Source organism: Dermacentor albipictus, chromosome 2, assembly GCF_038994185.2.
Source record: "Dermacentor albipictus isolate Rhodes 1998 colony chromosome 2, USDA_Dalb.pri_finalv2, whole genome shotgun sequence".
Lineage (NCBI taxonomy): Eukaryota > Metazoa > Arthropoda > Arachnida > Ixodida > Ixodidae > Dermacentor > Dermacentor albipictus.
The window spans coordinates 181,614,703-181,637,739 of record NC_091822.1 but is presented as its reverse complement, the minus strand read 5'-3'; the positions used below and the strand labels follow the sequence as shown (position 1 = coordinate 181,637,739).

Sequence of the window (23,037 nt, the reverse complement as noted above, 5' to 3'; positions counted from 1 at the left end):
ATTGTAATGTTTCCCTTTGCACTATATTATATGCAAAATTTTCATTCAACATATCTGTGAAGAAATGATCCAAGTGTTTTCCAACTATGCCCACCTTATTCTCCTTTACACTTGCCTATTGGCTGGCTGGTTGTTCACTTTCAAGAATACAGACCCTTATGCAAGATATTGTGTGACCAGCACGAGACTGTCGGCTTATACATGCAACAACGTTCTTGGCATTATGTCAGAAATGCCATTGCCCGTAGGGACATTAGTGCACCCATGCTGGTGATATGAAATCTTACGAGTGACTGTATCCTCTAAAGTGCTTGAGTGAGAGTGCAGCCCTCGCTGTGCTTAGAAATATTGCAGCAACAAGCTCCACTGAGTACTGTTTCACAATACAGATTAACCGAGTTGATGGTTTTCATAGTTTGTCAGTGTTCCATTGGCTCTGCTTCTATACATTTTTCTTTCCCTGCCAACGTGTGGTGCGCTCTGATTTGCAGAAAGCTTAAACACGTCAGATGTCACTCTTGGCAGCATTCTCTAGCTGGCACATGTACAGAATGTGTGTCATGTAGACCACTTGCAGATTAATGTGCAGCACCGTTATGCACTTCTCCCGGTATGTCAGACGCCATACACATTCAAGTGAAACAACACTGTACTTGCAACATCATTTTTCAAAACAGCTTTAATAACTATAGCGTGGGCTGTACATTGCAGAGGTATGTACATATATATGTTTATATGCATTTCACTGTCCCGGACTCTCGTACAACTTGCGTGTCCTCAATGTACAAGAGACAAACACTATGTACATCTGTACAAAATAATGCAGGCAAGGGTCCAGGGAACCATCTGCAATAGTGGTGTGCACAGTTATATATATATATAAAAAAAAAAAGTTGGAGTGTCCCTTACAGTAATCAAAACCATCTTCGATGTAAATTTCTCTCTTTTTGTCGCATTGTTGTGCGCTGCAAGTTATCCGTCAAAACGCTAACTAAAAGCATAAGGGGTGCGTAGAGTGTCCAACAAAAATTACTAGAGGGAACTCTGGTGTTGCAATTGCTCAGCTACGATGGGAATGATGGTTGCTACAGGGATATGTCTAATCTTCATGTTTTTGGCTTCAAATGTTTGTATCCCTTTTTGCTGGGCTTTATGTTTCTACATTTCCAAGCACACGTAGTTTTGCAAGCACAGCAAAGCGATAAGTCTCTGTGAACATGCACAGTCATTGGGATTGTGGCATTTAGCAGTTTCTTGCTGGGTAAGTTGTCACATGATGTCCTTATGAATGATTGACAAACTAGTAAAACAGATGTGTACGCGAGGGTATAAATGTACAAGACACAGTAAAAGCTTAGCCATAAGTGCGGGACCTGTTCTGTCCACATCTTCTCTTGAATATGCACATTTCTCGATGGTTCCCTGTTCATTTACATGGGGAATTTGCGGCTTGATGTGCTGCTGAAAATGATCAATTTGAAAAGTCGCAAAGGCATTTGAAGCCCAAAGGACAAAGCATAGGCAAATCCATGTGCCATCCATCATTCCCATGCTGACTGAACCAGCATGCTTGCAGCTTCCGTATGCACTAACATCACTGTCTAGTCTAGTAAATGTGATAGGAAACTATGGAAAGATGCGATTGCGTGAATAAGTGACTGTTTATTCGTTTTTAGCAGGTGCTCAGTATGCTTGTGGTAGCAGCACTGTGCTAGGCAAACATGGTTCCTTGCCTCATAGTGCCTAGTGGCCTCTTTCACAGGATGCTGGAAGCTGCACTTTCCAAATTAGAACTAATTCAGTGAGAGAACAGAAGGACCATAGCTTGCACCCGACAGCTGCTGACGTGTTTTCCAAGTAATGTTCGAAGTCGACAAATTTCCCTGCGGTGCTGTAAATGGTGTAAATCTGTTTTCACATTCCTTGCACACAGGCAAACACTTGGGAGCATTTCTAACTCCATCATGTAAAGCAAAAAAAAAAAAAGAAAAGGCTTGGATCAGGTGCGGTTCAATATGAATATATTGTTTCTGGTATGTGCCTTGGCACAACACTGACACACCTTTGCTAGGCAGAGAGCATCTGCACTGTATTCACTCCTTGCAAGTTTGCCGCCAGCATTTGTGTAAGGCTCAACTTTTCAGTTTAACTAAGTTGCCAAGACCCTGCTTACATTACATGCCTGTTTTCTTGACGTAACGAGATTGGCGCGCAATATTCTTTTGTTACAGTACAAGAACAACTTTGACATTAAAGGCACCTGAGCAAAATTTAGTGTAAGAGTTTGTTCTTTATACTCTTCAGGCAGTGAACAGAAGGCAATCCTGCACAAGTTTCAAAAAAGGATGTAGTCTCAGCCCAGCTTGGAAAAGGATGTAGTCTCAGCACTTGGATGTCACTACAACTGCTTTGAGACGGGCACAAGTTCGTTAAGCCTGCTGTTTAGCATTCCAGGCATGTACGGCTCGCCCGATCAGTCCAACACACTGTTCACAATACTGGCGGCATCATACCCTATCAGCAGAACATGCTATTTACAAGGAAGTTCTCGCAGAGTGCCGCTTGTTTCTAGCACTGACGGTTGTCTCATGCCGCATACCAACTTTTGCTGGCATTAAGTTGCACATTGCTGCCACTTCTTGAGCTAGCAACGAAACAAAGTAAAAGTATTAAGAAGCGGGAACTTCAAGCAATCTGCGACGTATCTTCCATTTAAATGCAGATGTGAGATTACAACAGTTTGCAAAGCCCAACAAGATGTAAACATTGAAGAAGCACTGGAAGACGGGGCACTCATTTTCTCCAGCTTTTTTTAGACTACAAAGATTTTTTTATAGAATGACTGCGAGTGTAGCGAACATTGCATTATTGCAGAGGTGTTGTAAGATGAGGCAGACATGCTCTGCTTGGTCAACATTTTATTAGAAATTTTGTCGCATATGTTTATGTGGCAAATTTGGAGGCACTTACATTTTAATGCACCCCCATTTTAATACAACCTTCAAAATGTCACCCAATTCCATATATTCATTACCAAATCTCAATCCAGGCACTATTGAAACCAAGCAAGCATAGAAGGCAGCCCATTCCCATTATGTCAGATGGAAATGCCCAGTGACAAAGTCTGTATGATGGCATGTCACAACAAATACTGATATGGCGTGTACCGGCAGAGGCTTACCAGGTAAAATGTGTTGCATCAGTATCTGCTGCGAAGTTCAGGGTCAAACTTCGACACGCTTTTTGTTGCAGGGTGTTTCCACATGACATGATGCTGGGCTGCCTTTTGTCCATTCCCAGTGCACTTCGGTTTTGATATTGCCCGGACTGAGTGTAGAAATTTGATAATTATTGTGAGTTGCAAACAATTATCAGCATCTTTCAAAAATGAAGGTGCATTAAGATACGACTGCCTTCAAGTTTGCCATGTAAACAACTGTCCAAGACGTAATATTAAGTAGATTAATGAACGACTGTTAAATAATGCGAGACTTCTGAGACTCGCATTATTTGTGGCAAAGTATGTCCGCCTTGCCTAGTAACCCCTCTGCAAAAATGACACGTTTGCTGCGCTCATAGCCTTCCCATAAAAAAAACAAAAATATCTGTCTGAAGATTTTGATATTGTATGTAACATAGAAAACAAATTATGCATACTAAATACAAGTACAGTGTTTATAATGCAAGTGTCACACACATTAGCCATCAATGACTGTTATGTAGCACAAAAGCGTCAAAAGAATTAAAAAATAGAATATGTATGGATTCTTTTCTTTCAATTCTATTCGTCATTTCCTGCCGTAGCAAATGGCCCAGAGTGAAGATTGGAATCATGATAGCCAATGAAGGGCAGAAGTAGGGGAAAAAAAAAATCCTTGCATAATACAGTCCCTGAGCAAGATCTTTGCTCTCTACACAAGAGTCTACAGCATTGCTCAAAAGATCGTGCGCCTAAATCCTGCACCCACTGAAACAGCTGCCATCTTTTTTTAACAATGGCTAGTTTCAGGGCACTACTATGTTTTATCAATATGGCCTGAAAAGCAGGAGCTATATTAAAAGAAATACAGTGCAGAAAGTAAATATTTGACGAACATGAATACAGACAGAAGAGAAAAAAAAACGGATTGATAGTGTGGCATGTTAAATGCATAAAAGTAGGGGATGCTTTATTAACATCTTGGTGAGGGCTAGTTGGCTCACCTTTGGAACTCTGCTCAAACAGCACGAAAAACAAGGACACAGAGTTTTGTGGCATTTGTTTCCCTTTGTGTCCTTGTGTCAGTTACGCTGTTCGAGTGAAGTTCTATAGGGGATGCTGGGGCCATGTGCTTAATAGTTTCAGGGGTCACTTTCATTTTTGTGCAAAGCAACATGCAGTACAACACTTCATTGGAACAACTAGCGTCTGCTGAAAGTGATAATCCCAAATGTGATCGACTTGAAATGCAGCCCTTGGTTTGAACAAGAAGAGGGGGAACCAAAGGGCCCAATTTTTGCTAGTCACAATCATATCAAAACAACAGACAAGATGACACAGGAAATAAAAAAACAATGTCTGTTGGCTTCATATGATTGTGGTACCTGGTTTAGGAGTACAAGCAAAATAGAAAAAAATGCAGTATGGAATGCCCATTCGAGAATGACTTCTGCTAGTGGGGGGGGGGGGGGGCGGCTTACATTATACATATAAGGAGGAATGAAAAAAAAAAAGCAAACCACGACAGCGAACACAGACCAAAAAGCAGACGGGACAAGTGCTCAACTCGATTGTCAGTGAGCACCTACCTAGTCCGCTTCGTAATTTTTGTGTAATTTAGAATGTTGCGCTCACTTTTCCTTCATATGGACATGCATCAACTTGACTGACAGTTCACTCCACGGTGCACAAGTTGTGCTAAAGGATGCTGGTGGAAAGGCTTAAAGATAAGTGGAAAACGTTGGTTTTAAAGACTGTTCCAAAAGGTTCTCGAGGGAGATTTGCGAGGCATATGTGCACAAGAAATTATGAAAGTTTGTCAAAGTACCACACATCTCTAGTAACACAGAGTACAATGTTGAGCTAGTAAGTGCATACCGGTCGTTATTTGTGGTGTAAAAGGTTAGCAGAAGAAAAAGGAGAGACAGACAGAAAGAGCACCATTTGACATTCTTTCTGTCCATCTTCTTTTTATTAACCTTTTGCACCACAAACATTTCCAGCTCTAGTAACATGCACACCATTTTAACTTCACACTAACAGGCGACATCCGAGTTCAATATAGTTCACTGGCTTTACATCCCCAAGCTGCAGCTGGGTTATCAGAGCGACCACAGTGGAGCGCTTTGGATTAAATTTGTCTACCTGATGATCTGCAAAATGCATACTATCTCAAAACAAGAATGTTTTACACTTAACCCTTACCATAATGTGGTCACTGTGGCCAGGAATTAACTCGAACACTACAACCAATTAGTCACTATTGTGTAAGCAAGTTGTTCTAAGTCTTCACACTCTTCGGCCGAAGATGCCCTTGCACCGTTAAAACCTATTATTGATCCTCGCTCTAAGAACTGCGAATAGAAATAAACTGGTGTGTTGTAGTGCATCTCAAGAAATAGGAAGCAAATGCACACAGCTGCGTTTCAAAGAGACAGCTACGCAAGGCCTCTGAAGGAAGAAGAACCTGGCATGCCCAACTGGCTACAGTTCGATGGCCACACTACTCGGAGAGAAAAATTAAAGCAATGAACAGGTGCCAGTATACACCGATGCTGAAATGTCATGTTTTAAAGCAACACTTAACTGGAATCCGAGGCCTCAACACTGCCATTTCCATCAAAAGCCAAAGTTTCATAGTTGGATGAGTGACAACACTATCACCGACAATGAGATGTGAAAAAGGTTCACATGTACATTTGCACGAAATTTGGCGATAACAACATGTAAGAATAGGCGCAATTTTACATTATGTAATACTGTTCATTGGCCTTTATTGTTCAGAATCCCATGCTTAGGAAAAGGTATGTGTGCGTGTCAAGCTACGTTGTACAAACATCACACAGAAAGGAACTAGAAGTCTGCCAAGGGCTTTCTAAAGGTTTTGGCATCAAAGTATTGATTTGAAGCGGCTGACTTTAACATTCAGTACATCATACCTTGCTTTAGACACTTGAAGTGGTGCATAGAACAGGCCTCTGTGGGCAAACAAAACAAGCATGTACTTATCATTCACAGAACGTCTGTCGAACAATGACGGGCAGTGTGTACAGCAATAACTTACATTCACTGCATAGCGCCACTTCCGCCCCAACCGGCAGGAAAACAGGCAAATACCGTTCATTGGGCAACATTAAACTCAGACGTTGAGAAGCGATGCTGCATTGTCAGTGCTGCCCCCACCTCCATCTTGAAGCTGGCTAACCATGTTCTCAAGCTCTTTGACACTCATCACCGACTGCTCAAACTTGTGTGTCACGAGCTGTCGGTAGAAGTGCACGGCAAAGACGACAAACACAATGGCAACTGGTATGAGGATGATGGTGGCGGCAAGGGCGGCATCTCTGTATTCGTGAAAGACCACCCAGGAGAGAATGGCAATCTCTGCCATGAAGAGCAAGATGCCGAAGACAGTGGAAAACGCCCAGGCTGTCTCAATGTAGAGGTGCATCTTCTCGTGGGGCGACTCGGAGACGGCAGCAATGCCGTGCACGCTGGCCACGGCCTCCAAGTTTGGCAGGATGCATGTCGATATCATGAGCGCAAGCATGTGCACTGACACGAGCAGCGTCGTGCACACACTGAACGCGACCAGCAGCTGTGATGAAATGCCCTTGCTCAGCTGGATCTCTACCAGGGCCACCTGGAGGCAAACAGCAAATTGGAAAGAGCCATCATCATATTGCCCAGCACGCTCTCTTGCAAGGCGGCTTGTAAAACTGAATTATTGGCAGATATTTATGGCCAGTGGCCTTTCATTTCAAGCACACAATGCCCGTTCATTGGCTAATACAGGACAAACAAGTCGGACAACTCAAGTTTCAAAGGACACAAGTGTTATAACACCATGGTGCATGAGCCATCTTTTGAAATGTGCAGATAAGCACACATTTTTTACACAACACAATAAAAAAAAGTTATGGTAACAGCTGCACTTTGATTACAGAAAGCTTAGATATTCAGCCCAAGCAAAGTTATTTTAGAAAAAAGCTTTATGCATATCCCATGCACCATGGGAACTGATGTTTACAAGTACTGGTTATCCAGCACTGCTTGGAGCTCTACAGAGCGTTAATACACTGACAAACATTTTTGTGTAAGGCAAGCAATTGTATGTGTGATACGAGTGTGTACGTAACAGCAGCAAGGCGATGATGGTAGTATGACGGTGACGGCATAACTGAGTTTTTAACAAAATGCAATCACAGACTCAGGTGAATGCACAATGTAAGACATTGACGCAGCAATGTCAGGAGGACGAAGGTAATATACAATACTTGTCAAGAGAAGAATGATGATGGAGGGTGCAAGCACAGAGAAGTACGACACTTCTAAACATATTTAAGCATTCTATACCTCTTGTGTCACCATGGCACATGCATTGAAGAATGGCCAATTACGAGCTTATACCCAGTGGTGCGAATATGTGTACCACAAACATATCAAATTTAGGACAATCAAGGAAGCCGCTGAATATCTCGTGCTGTTCTATTAAGAAGTCTGTGCACTTTAGAGATACTTAAAAGCTGACGTTATGAGCAGAGTGGAGTTCAGCATTGTTTGTGCAGGTGGCTACATGTAAGGGCCACGCGGTGTGGTCAAAAGAGATGCATGGTTCGACACCAAGATGGCCGCTGAGCATTATAGCTTCCAAGGGGTAGGGGAGCCATGGCTTATGGAGAGTGCACAAGCGGGTTGACTGCGGGTCGGGCTTCCACCGTTCGGTTTGTGGAGGCAGTGCCGCGGCTTTGAAGTCAACACATTGACACTGGACTGCACCTATGCCGAGACATTCTGCGAATAGATCACATGCCCCAATGTGCGTGGAAGTGTTTTCTTTTGAGGGCTGCGCCTTGCGAGGTTCAGATACAAGAGACCTGTTCCACTGCAAAGGATTTGCAGCAATGGCCTTGACGTATTGGAACTCCAGATAGTGTCACCCTGGAGCCCCGTTGTGTGCACACTGCGCGCTCCACAGTTTGATTGGACGAACGATGGAACAAGGGTGATGTTGGGGATGCTTTTCAGTTTGTTGGAGGGGATTCAGTGGAGATTCGGCTAAGAGAAAGAAGACCAAATTGTAACATCATTGTAACTTTTGACTCATAGCCTTTTGGATGTCTGTCTAAATAGTTTCCATTCTATCGCTTGCCCAGTCTATCTTACTAAACAGTTAACCCCTTGCAATCAGCGTCACAGCCTTCGTGACATTCACAACACCTTCAATTTTCCCTCACCGACATTGAGGCGAATATCAACTAGCAGGTTTTAAGATGTGATTTACTGTTTTGTTTCACAGACCAGAGATGTGCTCACTAGGGCAAGGACCTTATTGGTGCTCTGAAGGCATGGGGCGCTTTTTTTGTCGTGGGGTGCTTGCTTTGTTGTGAGGATAGATTGGATTTTTTAACAGGTACTGCTCCAGGAGGGCACTTTGTACACGGCAAATGGAGGCTCAGGAGGGCATCCGAGATTAAAATAAAGCAGGCAGCGCAGTATCTCTGGCGCACCCAAGGGGCAGTGGGGGATCAAAGCTGTAAGCAGGGCTGTCCATGAGTTGGGACCCACCGAGGCCTGTGCATGCCAGGGGTGTATAAGATCAGCTGTCCGTTATCACGGACAGCTAATTTTGTAAACGGACACCCTCTGGCCTCAGTGAGCTCCAACCCACAGACTAGCCCAGGTTCCAGCATTGGTGTTCCCGCAGCCGCTTTGGTGTCCTGGAGGCGCTGCCAATAACATGAAATGATAAAAATTGTTGCAACTAGTAAAAAAAAAAGGAAGAAAGAAAGAAAGAAAATGGCTAATGAAACCCAGCCACCAGCCACCCACTTGTGCCCAGCCACCAACTTGTGATGCTAAGTTCAGTATTACTGTGCCCTGCGACTTCAACGCCAGTCAGAACCTTTCCCTCACTGGCACTGCTTTGTTGATTAAAATTCCATGCTAGATGGAATTCTGTGGCATCCTGTAGCACATACACAGTTGCTTAAGAATGTTGCAGCTAAAATATAGAAATCAAAGAAGGCTCTGAATATCATGTGCCATTCCATTAAGAGGTCTATGCACTTTGCAGATACTTATGGGTTGACATTAGATACGCAGGTTTTATGTTTCGATGTAGTGTTTCATTATGCAGAACAGAGTGGCATTTACTGGCATCATATAGTCAGAGTTAAACCATGCTATCTGGCCAACCATACAAAGGAACAAAGGGATGAATTCCAATAATGCTTCGCATTGAGTATAGTTTGAGTTATTGTGTACTTTCTCTGCTTTTATTCGCTTCTGTGAGGCACAATGATGTGGCTTCAGCACATTACTATTAGATGGAACAGGAACAGTACATGGTTTTTATATCATCTGCAGAGTAGCTGCGCACATTAACAAAAGAACCAGCAAAAGTGGCTGGTCAGAAATTTTCACTTGACAACATTTCGCTGTGCATGTAGTCTCTGACAACGGCTGCATCACTCATGTCAAATTTATTTTAATTTCCCCAGTGTTTCTCAGGTAAGGCGTCGTTTTCGACTGTTTTGCTTACAGCTAAAGGTAATCTCAATTACATTTGACGTGAAACTGAAACAAAGGTCAGTCAGATGGTTCAACTCTCTTTTTTAAACAAAATATCAAAGCATTCTTCTGCGCCGTTACGGAGCCAACACATTCCGTAATTGAGGCACTTGACCGGTGCGTCATGGCAAATTAGCGCAAGCAATTAATACCGGTCAGAGACGGCGCACTTTCGATCGCGATCGAATTTCTTGGTCGTGATTGGCTCCTTTGTGTAAGCTGCGGGAGGGAGCGAATCGCGGTCCCGGATCGGCCTCGACCGAGTGGCACCGGTAACCCGGGGAATTTCCCAAACGCCCACCTGTTTACGGCCACGAGTGAACAGCTTTCTCGGACTTACAGGAAGTGCTTAAAAGCAACCAAAATTTTTCGGCACTTGATACAACAGCCAAGTGAACTCCGCACAAACATACACGCAAAGACAAAAAAAAAAAAGCAATTCACCGGACAGAACACGTAAACACATGCATAGCGTTGATGAGAAGCGGCTAGTCGACGCGTAATATTTGTTACTACTGATCAGTCGAGAAAGAGAACCGTACATAACGTCGCACGAACCATTGCGAACCCGGAGAGAAGAGCCGACGTCCTGCTGGAGGCCTTGAGCTTAGCCCTGCTGAGGTGTAGCCTCCGCCAGGACAGAGCGTTGATGTTGTTCTCCGGCTTGCTCATTTCCTTGACCAACGACTGAATGACCAGTTCCTGTATAATATTGGGGCGGTCTCCGATAGAGTCAGTCCATAAAATCTCTGCTCCAGGAGGAATATTCATGGGGGCAAGAGAGAAGCGGCACAGACACGATCACACATACAGCTCGAAAACCAAAGCTCGCTAAATCCTAGTAGCCGACACGCAATACAAGACGCACGACTACTGCTGCACCCGCATCGCACTTGTTTACTATGTATGCAAGCTAGATAATATTACACCAGTGATGACACGCGCACAAGTCGAACGAGGTGGCCAAACATGACGAGAATTATCCGCCGCACCTGTACCTGTGACATGCCCCAAGAGACACAACCGATGTATTAATTTAAGCGCGAGCGTGTTAATTCTGAGACCCCCTCGGACGGCTCGGACCCCCGCGAGGAAATTATCGATTAGCGTGCACCTATCCTTACACTTGCCCAGTGCACGTAGTGCTTCTGTGTGCCTTGTTGTATTCTGCAGCATCGAGTGCTTACTTCTCTCCAAACACAACTTGGAGCTCGAATAGATGAAAAGGCACTTCCCTGCGCTGTTCCAGAGCCCGATAGAGACTGTTTGCGGTTCAGTGACTACCGAGCAGAACATAAGCGGAAGTATGCGTATACGGCACGCAATGAAGCAGCAGGCGGGGACGGGTCACGTGACCTAGGGAAGAAGGCGTGAGCGAGCGAGTGGGCTATGTCGTCATGAGGCACACACTCGCGGTCACGCACGCACACCAACAATACACTGCTGCAGCTCGGTAAAAATTGGCAAAGCGCTTCGCGTGCAATTTGTAAAACTTTCATTTCTGTCCCGGAAACTTCTTGCGCCGTCATTCATCGAGGCAAACCATGGAGGAAGACCCGGAGGAGCGGCGAAAGCTGGTGCGTACAGCGTCGAGGCGCCTTCTCTCCGAGGCCCATCTCTCCCCTTGTCGATGCATCGAAAGTGATGGTTGTTGAGCTTTGCAGCCATTTTGTCGAGTTTTTTTCGCGTCCGCACCAAGTTATCAAGTGGCAGTGCGTGCACCTACGCGGTGTGTGCTGCTTTTAGGCCGACGCGGAAGCGTTGGAGAAACGTACCGACTCGAGCGTTACTGGTTGTGCACGGCCGTCTTTGTCTGCGTCTGAGAAGAAAAAAAAAATCTTGCCTGGACGCGTGTGTGCGCGCAGTGCACGAGGAGTTTCGGATTGCGCTCGCGCTTTGTGTTGAATTTGTTGTAGTATCGCGGTTACTTCCCAGTGATCAGCTTCATTAATTGCTGCTATCAGAGCTTGCAACTTTAGTCGTAGCGGTGATGCAAACCGTGATTAGATTTCATCTGCCTACTGTTGTGAATGATGAGGTTTTAGTCGCGCGTCGTCAAAGTTTTTTGTTTCCTACTCAGCAATGTTACACTGCAACAGCACAAATCGCTAATAACCCATTAAGCTCATAAAACTTCCTTTTCTCACCCAATACGATAGTTTGCTATGTGTTCAGTTGTACTTTTTTTTTTCCTGTGCGAAAAAAAAAAAAAAGCTTGTTTGGGTGTCAGGTGCATGGACCACGAGAGTACACTTTGTTTCAGTTTTCCTTTTATTCGCGCATTTATTCTCGCGGACTGCACGTGAAATGTGATGTGTACTGATAATAGCAACAGGCGTTCCTTGCCTGTTTTGCTTTCGAATAGGGGCTACTATTAGTGTGGTGTGGAAATCTGTTGTCCAATTATCGTTTAACGATTCGCTGTGTCTCCGAATCATCGGTTGTCGCTTATTCCTTTAGTAATTCATATACGCCGAGAATGAATTCTGCGAAACTTTGGTGGCGAGCATACGAACGAAACTTTCTAAACTCAACATTCCCTCGCTGCTTTTAACGCCTGTTTTCTTGTTTGTTTTTAATCAAAATTGCCCATATCCCCTTCTAGGTGGGCTACAACATTACACTGCGCGTTACATCTAGGTGTGTTTTTGTTTATGTTACTTGACAATCAATGAATCTTCGCGATTCAGTAGTCTCCGCTGGCGTCCGCGCGCTTGTTGGTGTGCCCTTTTTTCAAGTTTCGCGCGGCATGTTTTCCTTATCGCGCGTTCAACAAACGCAGCAGGCGAGCAGTTACAACACCGATACACTTGCGCGCCGTTTTCTTCAGTAAATGCTTAGCCTGCTTGCATCTCCGTCGTGTTCATTGTATTTTTGTCTGCGTGGTTCCGTGCTTGCCTTCGATTTATAGAACAGCAAATCTTGTCCTGGAAAACAAAATGAACAAGGAAACAAAATGCAGAAAGGGGCCTGTTTCCAGTGGGCAACCCACGTGGAGACACTTGCGTATTTGTTTACGGGTTTTATAATTTTTTTTCTTACAACCAAATGCGACCTTGTTTGGCATCTCTGACTTGGGGGGGGGGAAGGGGGGGGGGCGCCGATTTTTCCAGGCGTGGGTAGTTCTTTGTAGCTTTCGCTCATTCTTGAAAAGATGCTTTTGGGGAAGGCCGTAAACTTAAGGCGCCCGTCACTGCATGAGGGTCTTCTCTGTTCTTTGATCTCGGCCGACAACGGAATGCTGTCAAAAGTGTTTCCCCCCTCTGTTCTGCTTCCCTTGCTGTGGACGCTCCTCGGAGGGTACACAATGTCGCTTTCAAGACTGGGCCGAACTGGGCATTCCAGAGCTTACTGAGGCGACGTTCATAGCCACCACGCGGTTCGCAGAAGCTGGTTCTCTTTTACAGGGGAAAAGTAGAAAAAAAAAGTTATGCGTCGGCGCCTAGAGCAAGTTGCGCTCTGTCATGCGTATACATTTTGCCTCGTGCAGCCAAAATTTTGTTTCGTTCTAGAGAGTACATGGGGCTTTAACCAACAACGAAAAATCTTGCTAATCATTGAAGGTTACTTAAGCAAGTGATTTTGAATAGCTAGTACAGTGACAGAGTCGTTGAAGTGTCGGCATAAGTAAATAAACATATTAGTAAACAAATATTGCAATGGCAGGTTCTTAATGGAAGGTTCCGAAGGCCGCACTGCATGTGGGAGCGCGTTAAAAAATATGGTTAGTTTAATAATCGGTCCCTTGTGACATAGCGGTGACCCTTAGAACGACATTTTTACGTTTGGCCACCGGAATCTCGTGAACGGTATGTTCATCAGACCGCGGCACCAATGTTCTGTGAGACAAGGCCGTGACAAAGACCTCGAGTTCAGTTGTCGAAATTCCAGGCACCTGATGGATGATCCACGTTTGCTAACATCTACGGCAGAGATTTCCATTGCGGTGACAAAGGAAAACTCTGCTCCTTCTGTTCCGTTTGACAATCCAAACAAAAGAGTTGCTGTTATGAATTATGTAGCTTGTATTTCTACCTTTCCATTTGTCGCGAGTCCCCGCCTCTTCCTTTACACCATCCCGCCCCGCCCATGTTCGAAACTGTTTGTGTTATATGAAATTGAACAACTTTAGTTTCAATAACGCAAAGAGTTTCCCTTTTTACCGTGACTTTTTGAGAACAGTGACAGGAAAGTTGGTGAATTATGAATTCATCTGTTTTGCTACTTTGTTGATTTCTTTGGAGCAAATAGTTTGTCATAACGTGAACTTTGCATACGTGATGTTTCCTTCGCTGTCGATCACTCGGCAAATGCAGCGATAAAGCTGTTGTAAAGAATTAGGTTGTGGCAAAGCTTTTTTATTGACAACGCTGGTTATATTTTGATTCCGGTTTGTTAAGTACACTGTCATACAACTTAAGGCATGCCTGCACATTTTTGTTTTGTTTATTTGATAGACGCAGAGCAGGCCTACGTACAAAAAGTTGCCGGTAGCTTACCTGTTGGAGAATAAGATCGCCGTATTAATAGACCAGGCTCTGTCAGTGTGTATTTGCCACAAACCGGATCACCTGAGAGCTTTAAAGCCTGTTGCAGTACCTCTTCACCAAAACACTTCAAGCTGTGTCGAAACTTGGCGAATACCGTTGGCGTCACGAGTAACACGTTCTCCCGATCCACAGAATACTGTTCAAAACGCTGAGCAATTTCTCTAGTTTTTTTTATATTTTAAAGCGCGTGTTAAAGGTCAGTTGAAATAATCGCCGTGGTGGAGTATCCGCGTATGCTTATTTTCTCTAGATTTGGCCACATTCGCCATTCGGCTGCGGCAGGCTGCGGTCAGTAGTTCGGTTCGCTATCTCCAGGCGGCAGCACGGGTACTGGCCGCATTTCGCTTTCTATTTTGTTCTCTCGTTTTCCCCCAATCAAAACATCGCGCCCGTGACAGACGATCATGGCGGATACCGATGTGAATGCTGAAAAAGATCCTTCGGGATCGACGTCCCTCTCGTCGAAGGTACTTTAGCTGGTCGTCACTCTGCCATGCGTGTCCTGTAATCATCGCCGCTTACCGTGACAGCGTTACCTTGCCCGACCGGTGTCGCAAACTCAACGTTTTCAGATCGAATACGTGACGCGATCGGCTGCGATGTGTGTTGGGAGGACGACAGGCGACTGCGAGCTAGCCAGTTCGCCGCTGCGCTGTGTTTACTTTTTAGATTGTTGTGCCAGGTGCTTTGTCGCTTTAAACTTTGCCTGCTGCCCTGTTGCTGACGCGAGCCGATCTGCGCTGGCGTCGTTTCGCGATTCGTCGCTGTGGCAACGTGCTCGCGGGTCCCTTCTATTGGAGTACCAGCTGTTGAGAGAACCGAGGCGTCCGTGCACTATATAGGCCTGGCTGGCTCGATTCTTTCTGCGTTCTCATAACGTTTCTCCTCCCTCGATTGTTTTCCTTGCCAGCTGCGTTAGGGCCTCTTCTGTCGTTTTAAAAAAGGCGTCAGGGGCGAGCAGCTTCTGACGAGCGCTTACATTGTCGGCAGTATTGTAGGGGGGAAGTCGATGCTCGCGTGCTTCTTTTGTGTCTGTGTGTTTGCATTCGTGTAGACGCGAACTCCGAACACTTGACCATACGTGTTGCGGGTCTGCGCTGGCTTCCTCATCGCTTTAATTGCCCCCCCCCCCCCCCTCTTGCATCAACGTTTTTATCTTTTATTCTCTTCCATCACTCGCCCGCTGCGTGTTGTAGCGGGTAAAGGAGCGACGACACTACACCGAGGACTGTTTGCAAGACGACGAGATCGAAGGCCGCAGAATGTTCACCGTGGAGGATAAAGTGACCAGCCCGGCGTTCACCTGCTCGTTCGTCAAAGAGATGAAGGGTGAAGGTGAGACGGGTGCTTTATTATTGGGATGGTGATAACGATAACCTCGTAGAACTGCTCTGTCGTGAGGACGCACGGTTTCGCTTCTTCGCGAGCCGTTGCTTACGCGTTTTTTTGTTTCATGTGCAGTGGTCGTCCAAAATTCGGTTGCACAACACAGTACGAGCTTTATTCTAGTGTCTAACGTAGCGTTCTAGTGACCCCGTAGATAGAAAGTTGGCCGTATATACTGTTTCTGTGGGCGTGGTTTGCTTACGTTGGTTGTGATGTGGCATCGCGAACGCGAGATGCCGTGCGCATATGCGTACGTTGAAAACAGTAAGCCCCCTGAGGGTGACGCGAAGGTCGGATTGTGCAGTAAAACATTAAAACTGGTGCAAAAAGCGTCTTCATGCGGTCATGTTGCACTTCGCGATACGTTGTTTTGACGACCCTTTAACTTCTGGACTTGCATATTGACATCGCTAATAAAATCATTACCTTAAAGTTAAATTGTTAAGTTCTTGATCTGTAGTGATATTGACACTATTAATAAACAAGTTTGAATGGTTTGCAGCCACAACCATTACTGCAGTTTCTTTTTAGGTTGTTAAACACTTGCAGTAGCTTGAAATGTTTTGAAAAAAAAAGAAAAAGTGCATTATTCGTTTTTGTTGACGCTCGTGTAACATTTACATGATGTTGTTTTGACCAGACTTTACTCTGAAGTATCTACAAGAACATGGCTTTGAGTTCCCCCTGCTCTTCAAGAGCAAAGCAAACATGGGAATGAGGCAAGTGGTTGCTCAATGTTTGGAATTCCACAAAGAGCGCATGTGTAGGCGTTAATGGCCTTGCTTTGCATGCGAGACACATACATCAGGGAGCAGCACTTTTAAGGTCTAAATTTTTTTACAGGGAATTCTGAAAAATATTAACTTTGAGAAGAATGGAAGCCTGGTGTTTACAGATTTTTCTCTCTGCATCAAGAACAGGAATCACTGTTCTGTAAACTGCATCCGTTTGAGTATCTAAAGCAGACAAATTTGGTATATAAATTTACAGCTTATGTGAATTTGTTACAATGTTTGCAAGGATATTGCAAAAGTCCTGCTCACTTACGAACGGGATTTTGCAGAGCGGTGTATGATGCATCAATTCTGTCCACTTTAGGTGTACATTAAACGCAAGTTAAAAAATTGTGATATCATTTTCATTGCAGAGTTGTAAATGTGATGGTCGCACTTTCTGAAAATTTTGAATTCCTGACAATTTTTATGAAGATATCAAACAAAAACAAAAAGTGTAGTTCGAACAGTCAGTAGATTTAAACAAAAAGTGTAGTTCGAACAGTCAGTAGATTTAAACTTTTTCTTTTAGATAAAACAAACCTAACCATATTTGCTGCTGTGGCTTTCGAGAAAAACAATTTCTCCTTTCACATGTATTTCGTTAGGAGCGCCCCTAGCTACAGCTTCCTCTTAAGATACAGCTGGCAATTCAGTGGTGCAGCAAAATCTGGTATGCTGATTTATTCTGGTGCATGTTAAGCTACTCTATTTGGTTGGTATTAACTTTGTAACCCTCCACTTCATAACCAAAGTGTGGCATTGGGCATAACATCTAGTCAGTCATTCAGTCACTTGATTCATTTATTATGAGGGGCTAAAATGGCTTTTCTTTTTCAACAGGTTGCCGAGCCATAATTTCACATGTAACGACGTTAGACAGTGTGTTGGTGAGTGGTTGTTCTTATCCTATTTATTTCTCTGCGTTCTACCTTTCTTTTCTAGCTGTCAAGCTGTAAGTAATTCTCTTTACTTTGGTCTACAAGCAAATGGAAGCCACAGTTTCTGACATTTGCACTGCCAAGGCACCAGCACCAACTAACTTTTGTGCTGCTTAGTTTCTTTCATTGCTTGCTGAAGGAAATTGCCAGGCAGCTTTATGTATCTGCAAGCAAGCATGATTGAGCAGCTTGTGTTCATTTGAAGCATAAGTTAATTAGGCCAGCCACCTTTATTGCATGCACTGCTGTTGGCATGTTGCTGCTGGCATATTTGTGGTGGTGTAGTTGTGATTCACTACACGCAAGTTGTGGCACAAGGAAGAATTGCAGATGCCCTTGCCTCTTATGAAATCACCTACTGCATCTACTGCTGACGAATGTTAATGTGGCAATTCCATGATCCGTTTGCCAAACGGTACGAAGATCCATTTTCATAACGAGGTCACTCGCGACTCGCTGGATACTGACTCTGTGGCGAAGTGGGAGTTATTGCTGAGCTCATTGGTCTTCTTTGCTGAAAACGTTGTAGAGTGTGAAACACTGAACACAGCAGAGGAACTCGGAAATATGCGGGCTTTCTTAGTTCCTTCTTTATTGCAAGGTAGACAGTTCTGAACTATAGGGCGGCACATGTGTACCGTTCTATTGTGTAGTGTCTGTATTATACAGTTTGGAATACCTGTACAGTATATTGAAACGTATCCTGAAAATGTGTTAAGCCATATCTCTGGATTAGCATTCGCACTTGGGGCCACCGATCTCTACTCACAGGCTCTTTTACTGATCTTTCATTTGCTACTCTTCCCTGCTCTCAGAGTTCCTATTTGACATCAACTCGTACATTTCAGGGAGTCGCAGGATCCTGGATGTGATGGATGTGACAACCCAGAAGGACATTGAGATGACCATGAAGGATTGGTGCCGCTACTTTGAGAACCCAAACAGGGACAAACTGCTCAATGTAATAAGTCTCGAGTTCAGCCACACCAAGCTGGAGAACTACGTGGAGTCCCCGAGCCTGGTGAGGGCGCGCACACTTGTTGTTTTTCACAGGTTGCCTCTAGCTTTGCTGTGACTGAATGTTTGGTGTGTTGTTACTTGATCGCACCTGCCTGAGTGCTGGAAGAAGCTAGAAATGTTCCCTTTTGAATTCAGTCTGATCTCCTGGAACAGGAATAAGAGTTGTTAAGGGTGGCCTTCAGCCATTACAGTGGGCTGACTAGTGTGAATGCAAGTGGCTTGGATTGCCACATGGTCACCAACTGTTATATCTGTGACATAACCAGCCCCCTTTTGCTCCATTGCCTGAAGCTGCAGCACTGCTTTGATACCTGTTTTGAACTGTTTAAAAAACATGATGTAATAATATGTTGTGTGCTCCAGAAATTGAGGCTTTGTAGTGTAATTATGGAGTCAACAGCTAAATCTAATAAAGCAAGCAAAAGAGAGAAGGAAAAGAAAAACACAAGGTTTTAATTTTTGTACTTTTTTAACAGGATACTGCATAACGAGATTCCTTAATTTTTGTTGGCTGATGTATGAAAGCACTTTGTAATTCATATGTCAAGAAACCAAAGTTGGCACCATCCTTTGATCAGTAGTAAGCTGCAAACTAACGCAATGCTATTTAACATGGGTGTCGACATTTGCATTTGCAAATCTTCCTCGGCCTTGCTAATATCTATAGCCCCTGTGTGGCTTAATAAATATTAGCAGTGCAATTGTATACACCCTCATGCTTTTGAGAGAAAGGTCGTGCATGTTGAATGAGCATGCAGAAGACGGGGGTACTACGAAGATAACAACTAGCTTCAGTGCAGTGTTAAATGTCCCTGATGATATTGACGTGTGAGTAATCGGAGTATTCTCACCTAACGAGGCTATAAATATTGAACAGCATGGCCTAGGCATCCTCTTTCCTTATATAAAAAATAAAGGACCTGCCTAAGCTACGCTGTTGTCGGTCTATGTGTATTAGTTGGGAGTAAAAACATTACACCAACGTTATAATTCTTTGATCACTAAAAATAAATGTTGTTCCTTGAGGCTAGAGAAGTGGTGCTGAGCGACTCTCTAGCACAATGAATTAATGGACAAAGTTTCGTACGGCAGCTTCTTAGTGTGTGCAATTTTTGTTTTTATCTGCTGTGATTAAGTGGAAGTTTGACTTCCGAATTTTTTTTCTACAGGTTAGACAAGTAGACTGGGTTGACGTCGTGTGGCCACGACACCTAAAAGAAAGCCAGACCGAAGGAACCAACGCCATCGAGGACATGAAGTACCCCAAGGTTCAGAAGTACGTTTTCTTTCTCTTTCATTTTTTTTCTTGCAGATTGTCTGAGGTCATTTTTGCAGCAGGAAGTTGAGAGAGTAGAAGAAAAATAACTTTAATGCATTGCACAGTTGTTATTGTTGAGTAATTTGCTTTTCAGCCACTTTCATATTGAATGTATTGTAATGTTGGCAGGTTGCAAAATGTAAGGGTTTCTGAAAACGAAGGCCATCCAGGCTTTTTTCTGCTGCGTTGCAGGAAATCCAACATATTTTGTCAGCTGTGCTGTTGTTCCATTTAGGCCTGTTGCAAGGTTGTTCAGCATCACTTAATTGCTGCTGTTTTGTTCGTTTTTTGTTGTTGTCAGGCCTTGGCAGTTGGCCTCTCTGGAGCTACTTGTGAATTTTATTAACATGCTTATAATTTTCTCAGTCGCATACCTTATGTTTCTATAGAGACAATGCAGAATCATTTGCACACAGGTTTTGCCATCTGCCTGCCTTCAGCGTTTAGCAGCAGCTGTGCTTAAAGAGAAGGCACAGCTGTTTGTCCTGACATTTGATTGGGGCCCTATGTAGGCGTTAAAAAACTTGTTGACTTTTACATTCTTTGCACTTCCGTCGAGTCTCTCTCATCGTGCTTCGCAGTTTAGTTTGAATTTTGATTCATATTGCTGATTCATGCTTCCTCAATATTTACCCTTGCGGCTGCCTTTTTGCTGACATGCTCTTACATCCTGTATGACTGTATTGAGAAAACATAAATTGCGTAGCTGTGGTTATGCGGCTCATTTGTGTTAGTAACTCTGCAGAGTTGGGTGACACTATCGTAAAATGTTTCTTTCTTTAATTTTAGATTGCTTTCAAGTGTCCCTTGCACTAATGAATTCAAATTGTTTGTATTTCATTGGTAAAATTTTGTGGTGGATTGTTTTACTTGTGCTGTTGTACTGTCATGCTGGAACTAAAAGTGAACTCTAGAAAACAAGCTAGCTGGCAAATTTTCATGTTCGCTGCTGTTATGGCACCATAGTGATTAAATTCAGAGAGGCTTGGTTTTAGGGCCAGGGTGCTGTTAGTGCTCGGCTATGCCATGATCACAGATGTCACTTAGTTAATTGGGAGATGTGTTCCTTTTGTTAAGCATTTCATCCCATTGTGGCAGTACGTCTCATGTGCAATTAACATATGTCACAACAACTTTAATGTGTCCTTCTAGAAGTGTGGAGTGTTTGCTGCACACGTTGGTCTTGCTGTGCATATTGTTCCTTTAGCTGCAACGCATGACATAAAAGACATTCGGAATAATTTTTTTGTTAGTTAGTTTCTTCAATCAACATTGCATTTTGATTAGCAGGGGAGGGGCAATTGAGTGGCAAAAAGCCATTTGCAAACTGACAGAGGGTCTTGCGTTATTGCAACGAGATGTGGCATTGCATCATGTTAGAGTTATATAGGAACGCTAAATCCCTGTCCTGTTCATCCTGTCCCATTTATTTCTACTCTAGTTAACTTCAACCTGACCTAACCAAACCAAATTGCTAACATTCTTTTGCATTGCATCATGTTTCGTGCGCAAGGCAGGACCTTTAAGGGGGGATGAGGGTCTTGAAAACTTTTTTTTTATTTCTTAACGTATCTTCCTGAAAATTCGCATGCAGATATATCTTTCAATGCTGATTCCAAATATATATTCAGATTTGATATATCTCATTTAGAAATGAAGATATCGCAAAATAACTTATCCCACATAGGTCTTTTGTTACGGGCCATTATGGTAATTTCTTAATTAAAAAAACTAGTTTTAAAGAATAGCTGTCATTTCCAAGGACCTACTGCACATCCTAAAGCTAAAGAAATTTTTTAAAAGTCATCATATAGGTCATGAATGAATATCAAAGTAGGAAGAAAAAAACAATGCAGGAGTAATTAGCTTACACCTGACCTAATTGCTAGTCTATTTGGTTTAATGAAAAATGGAAAGCTTTAGGATGCAGCTGAGGTTTCACTGAAAAAAATGATACCTAATTCAATAAAATCAGTTGATGCAAACATTATGAAAAGTTCCGTAAGGCAAAGGCATTTGATCGAAAAAGCAAAGCTGAGAAAATTGCATTCAAAGTTTTGCTTACTCTGCCACTTTTGTTTACCTATCACATGGAAAAATTTAATGCTTTAGCATGCAGCCCAGTCATTACTGAACACAATAACACCAAACTCACAGAAATCTGTTCATGTAAAGATTGTGAAAACTTCTGTATTGCGTTGGCCTTTGACAAAAAAAAAGCTCAAAAAGTCACCTGCTATTTTCTATGAATCTGCCACACATTCACAAAAGTCCTGGGCAGTAGTCCTGGGTTCTGTCAGGCTTGTGTTTCTTGGCCATCCTCTTCTTCACCTTTTCAGCGTTGGTGTGACTTTTATCAGACCTGCACAGCCTCTGCTTATCTTTCTCAAGGCTCCTACGAATGAGGCAGCTCCCAGGACTGTAACCAAGCTGTGCTGCAACAGCTCTGCTGGTTGCTGCCATTCCTTGGTTGAAGCGAGAAACTGCTTCTGCAACAGCTCTTTCAACAGCCAGCAAAGAGTCATGCGTGTTCTTGGAGCTTTGGCTCCAAATGACAGAGTGTAGGCACTCAATGGCGTTCTGTGTCATGCCATCTTTGCAGCGCTCCAAGAGGGCCTCGTCGCCCAGCCTTGCAAAGATTGGCTCAAGAGCAGTGCGAACGTGGCCTGGCAGAGGGTTTTTGTGTGGTGACGGCTCCACTTGGTTCGCCAAAGCACGATTGAAGGCACACCACGAATCAACCCCTTGAGGACAGCAACTGTGGTCTGGGGCTTCATCTGTCGAGGTCATGTGCAACAGCGTGGCATGCACTGCCTTTTTCATGCCTGCAACGTCGTGGCTGTGGCTCCGCAAGGCATACCCATAGTAGTTTGTAATTTTCTTTATCTTATCTTGGGTGAGGTTGCCCTTTCCGCCAAGAGATTCTCCTTGTGCCTTCTTCTTCTCCACCAAGTTGCGAAGAGCCGTCCCCATCCGCTTGTGGACATGGTTCAAGCAGTCTTTCTTTTCAATGGATATATATCCATACACTTCTCCTGAGGTCAATGCATGAAAGGTGCGGCTATCACCATCAGAAAGTATAGTTGTGTACCGCAACCCATTTTTTTCCAGAGACCTGTTGAACAAAATGATAGCTGCTTCAGTCTCCATCCGGCCGGCATTGCAGTCGATGTTTTTCATGCACTTGTGGTTCATAGCCCAGTCACCGTACCCATCATCACTGGGATCAGGTGCCCCTTGGCACCCACGACAGTACCTCGAGAGCACAACATGGTCC

General features: G+C 43.9%; 2 protein-coding genes across 12 annotated transcripts in view; one reads left to right on the top strand and one right to left on the bottom strand.

The window, feature by feature from the left end:
* Positions 1-661: 661 nt before the first annotated feature.
* Orai (calcium release-activated calcium channel protein orai) lies at positions 662-14,372 on the bottom strand. 10 transcript variants are annotated; one of them, XM_065453060.2, is made up of 3 exons: positions 14,272-14,372; positions 10,331-10,521; positions 662-6,842 (listed from the first exon to the last, which is right to left on the bottom strand). In XM_065453060.2, the coding sequence occupies exons 2-3, from the start codon at positions 10,442-10,444 to the stop codon at positions 6,339-6,341; spliced, it is 618 nt and encodes a 205-aa protein (XP_065309132.1). In that variant the 5' UTR covers positions 10,445-10,521; positions 14,272-14,372; the 3' UTR covers positions 662-6,338. The 10 variants fall into 10 exon arrangements, with proteins under 10 accessions (XP_065309132.1, XP_065309137.1, XP_065309128.1 ...); XM_065453065.2 differs by lacking the exon at positions 14,272-14,372 and adding an exon at positions 11,548-11,602 and having other exon boundaries at positions 10,331-10,474; XM_065453056.2 differs by lacking the exon at positions 14,272-14,372 and adding an exon at positions 10,960-11,110.
* LOC135919319 (lysine-specific demethylase 2A-like) overlaps positions 11,171-23,037 on the top strand; it is a 71,656-nt gene continuing 59,789 nt past the window's right edge. The window contains exons 1-6 of one of the 2 annotated variants that reach the window (XM_065453053.2): positions 11,171-11,349; positions 15,519-15,657; positions 16,349-16,427; positions 17,325-17,371; positions 18,271-18,443; positions 19,612-19,718. In XM_065453053.2, coding sequence (XP_065309125.1) covers positions 11,317-11,349; positions 15,519-15,657; positions 16,349-16,427; positions 17,325-17,371; positions 18,271-18,443; positions 19,612-19,718 — 578 coding nt within the window. In that variant the 5' untranslated portion in view covers positions 11,171-11,316. Of the gene's footprint in view, positions 11,350-14,637; positions 14,790-15,518; positions 15,658-16,348; positions 16,428-17,324; positions 17,372-18,270; positions 18,444-19,611; positions 19,719-23,037 lie in introns of those variants that run through there. The other variant, XM_065453052.1, reaches the window with a different exon arrangement.

Excerpts from the sequence above, each read along its gene's own strand:
- Orai (XM_065453054.2), bottom strand. The coding sequence starts at position 11,068 with ATGTTCTGCTCGGTAGTCACTGAACCGCAAACAGTCTCTATCGGGCTC. Across the intron at positions 10,522-10,902 it reads AGAAGCACTACGTGCACTGG|AGATTTTATGGACTGACTCT; the intron begins GCAAGTGTAAGG and ends CTCCTGGAGCAG. Across the intron at positions 6,843-10,330 it reads TTCTCTCCGGGTTCGCAATG|GTGGCCCTGGTAGAGATCCA; the intron begins GTTCGTGCGACG and ends GTTTGCCTCCAG.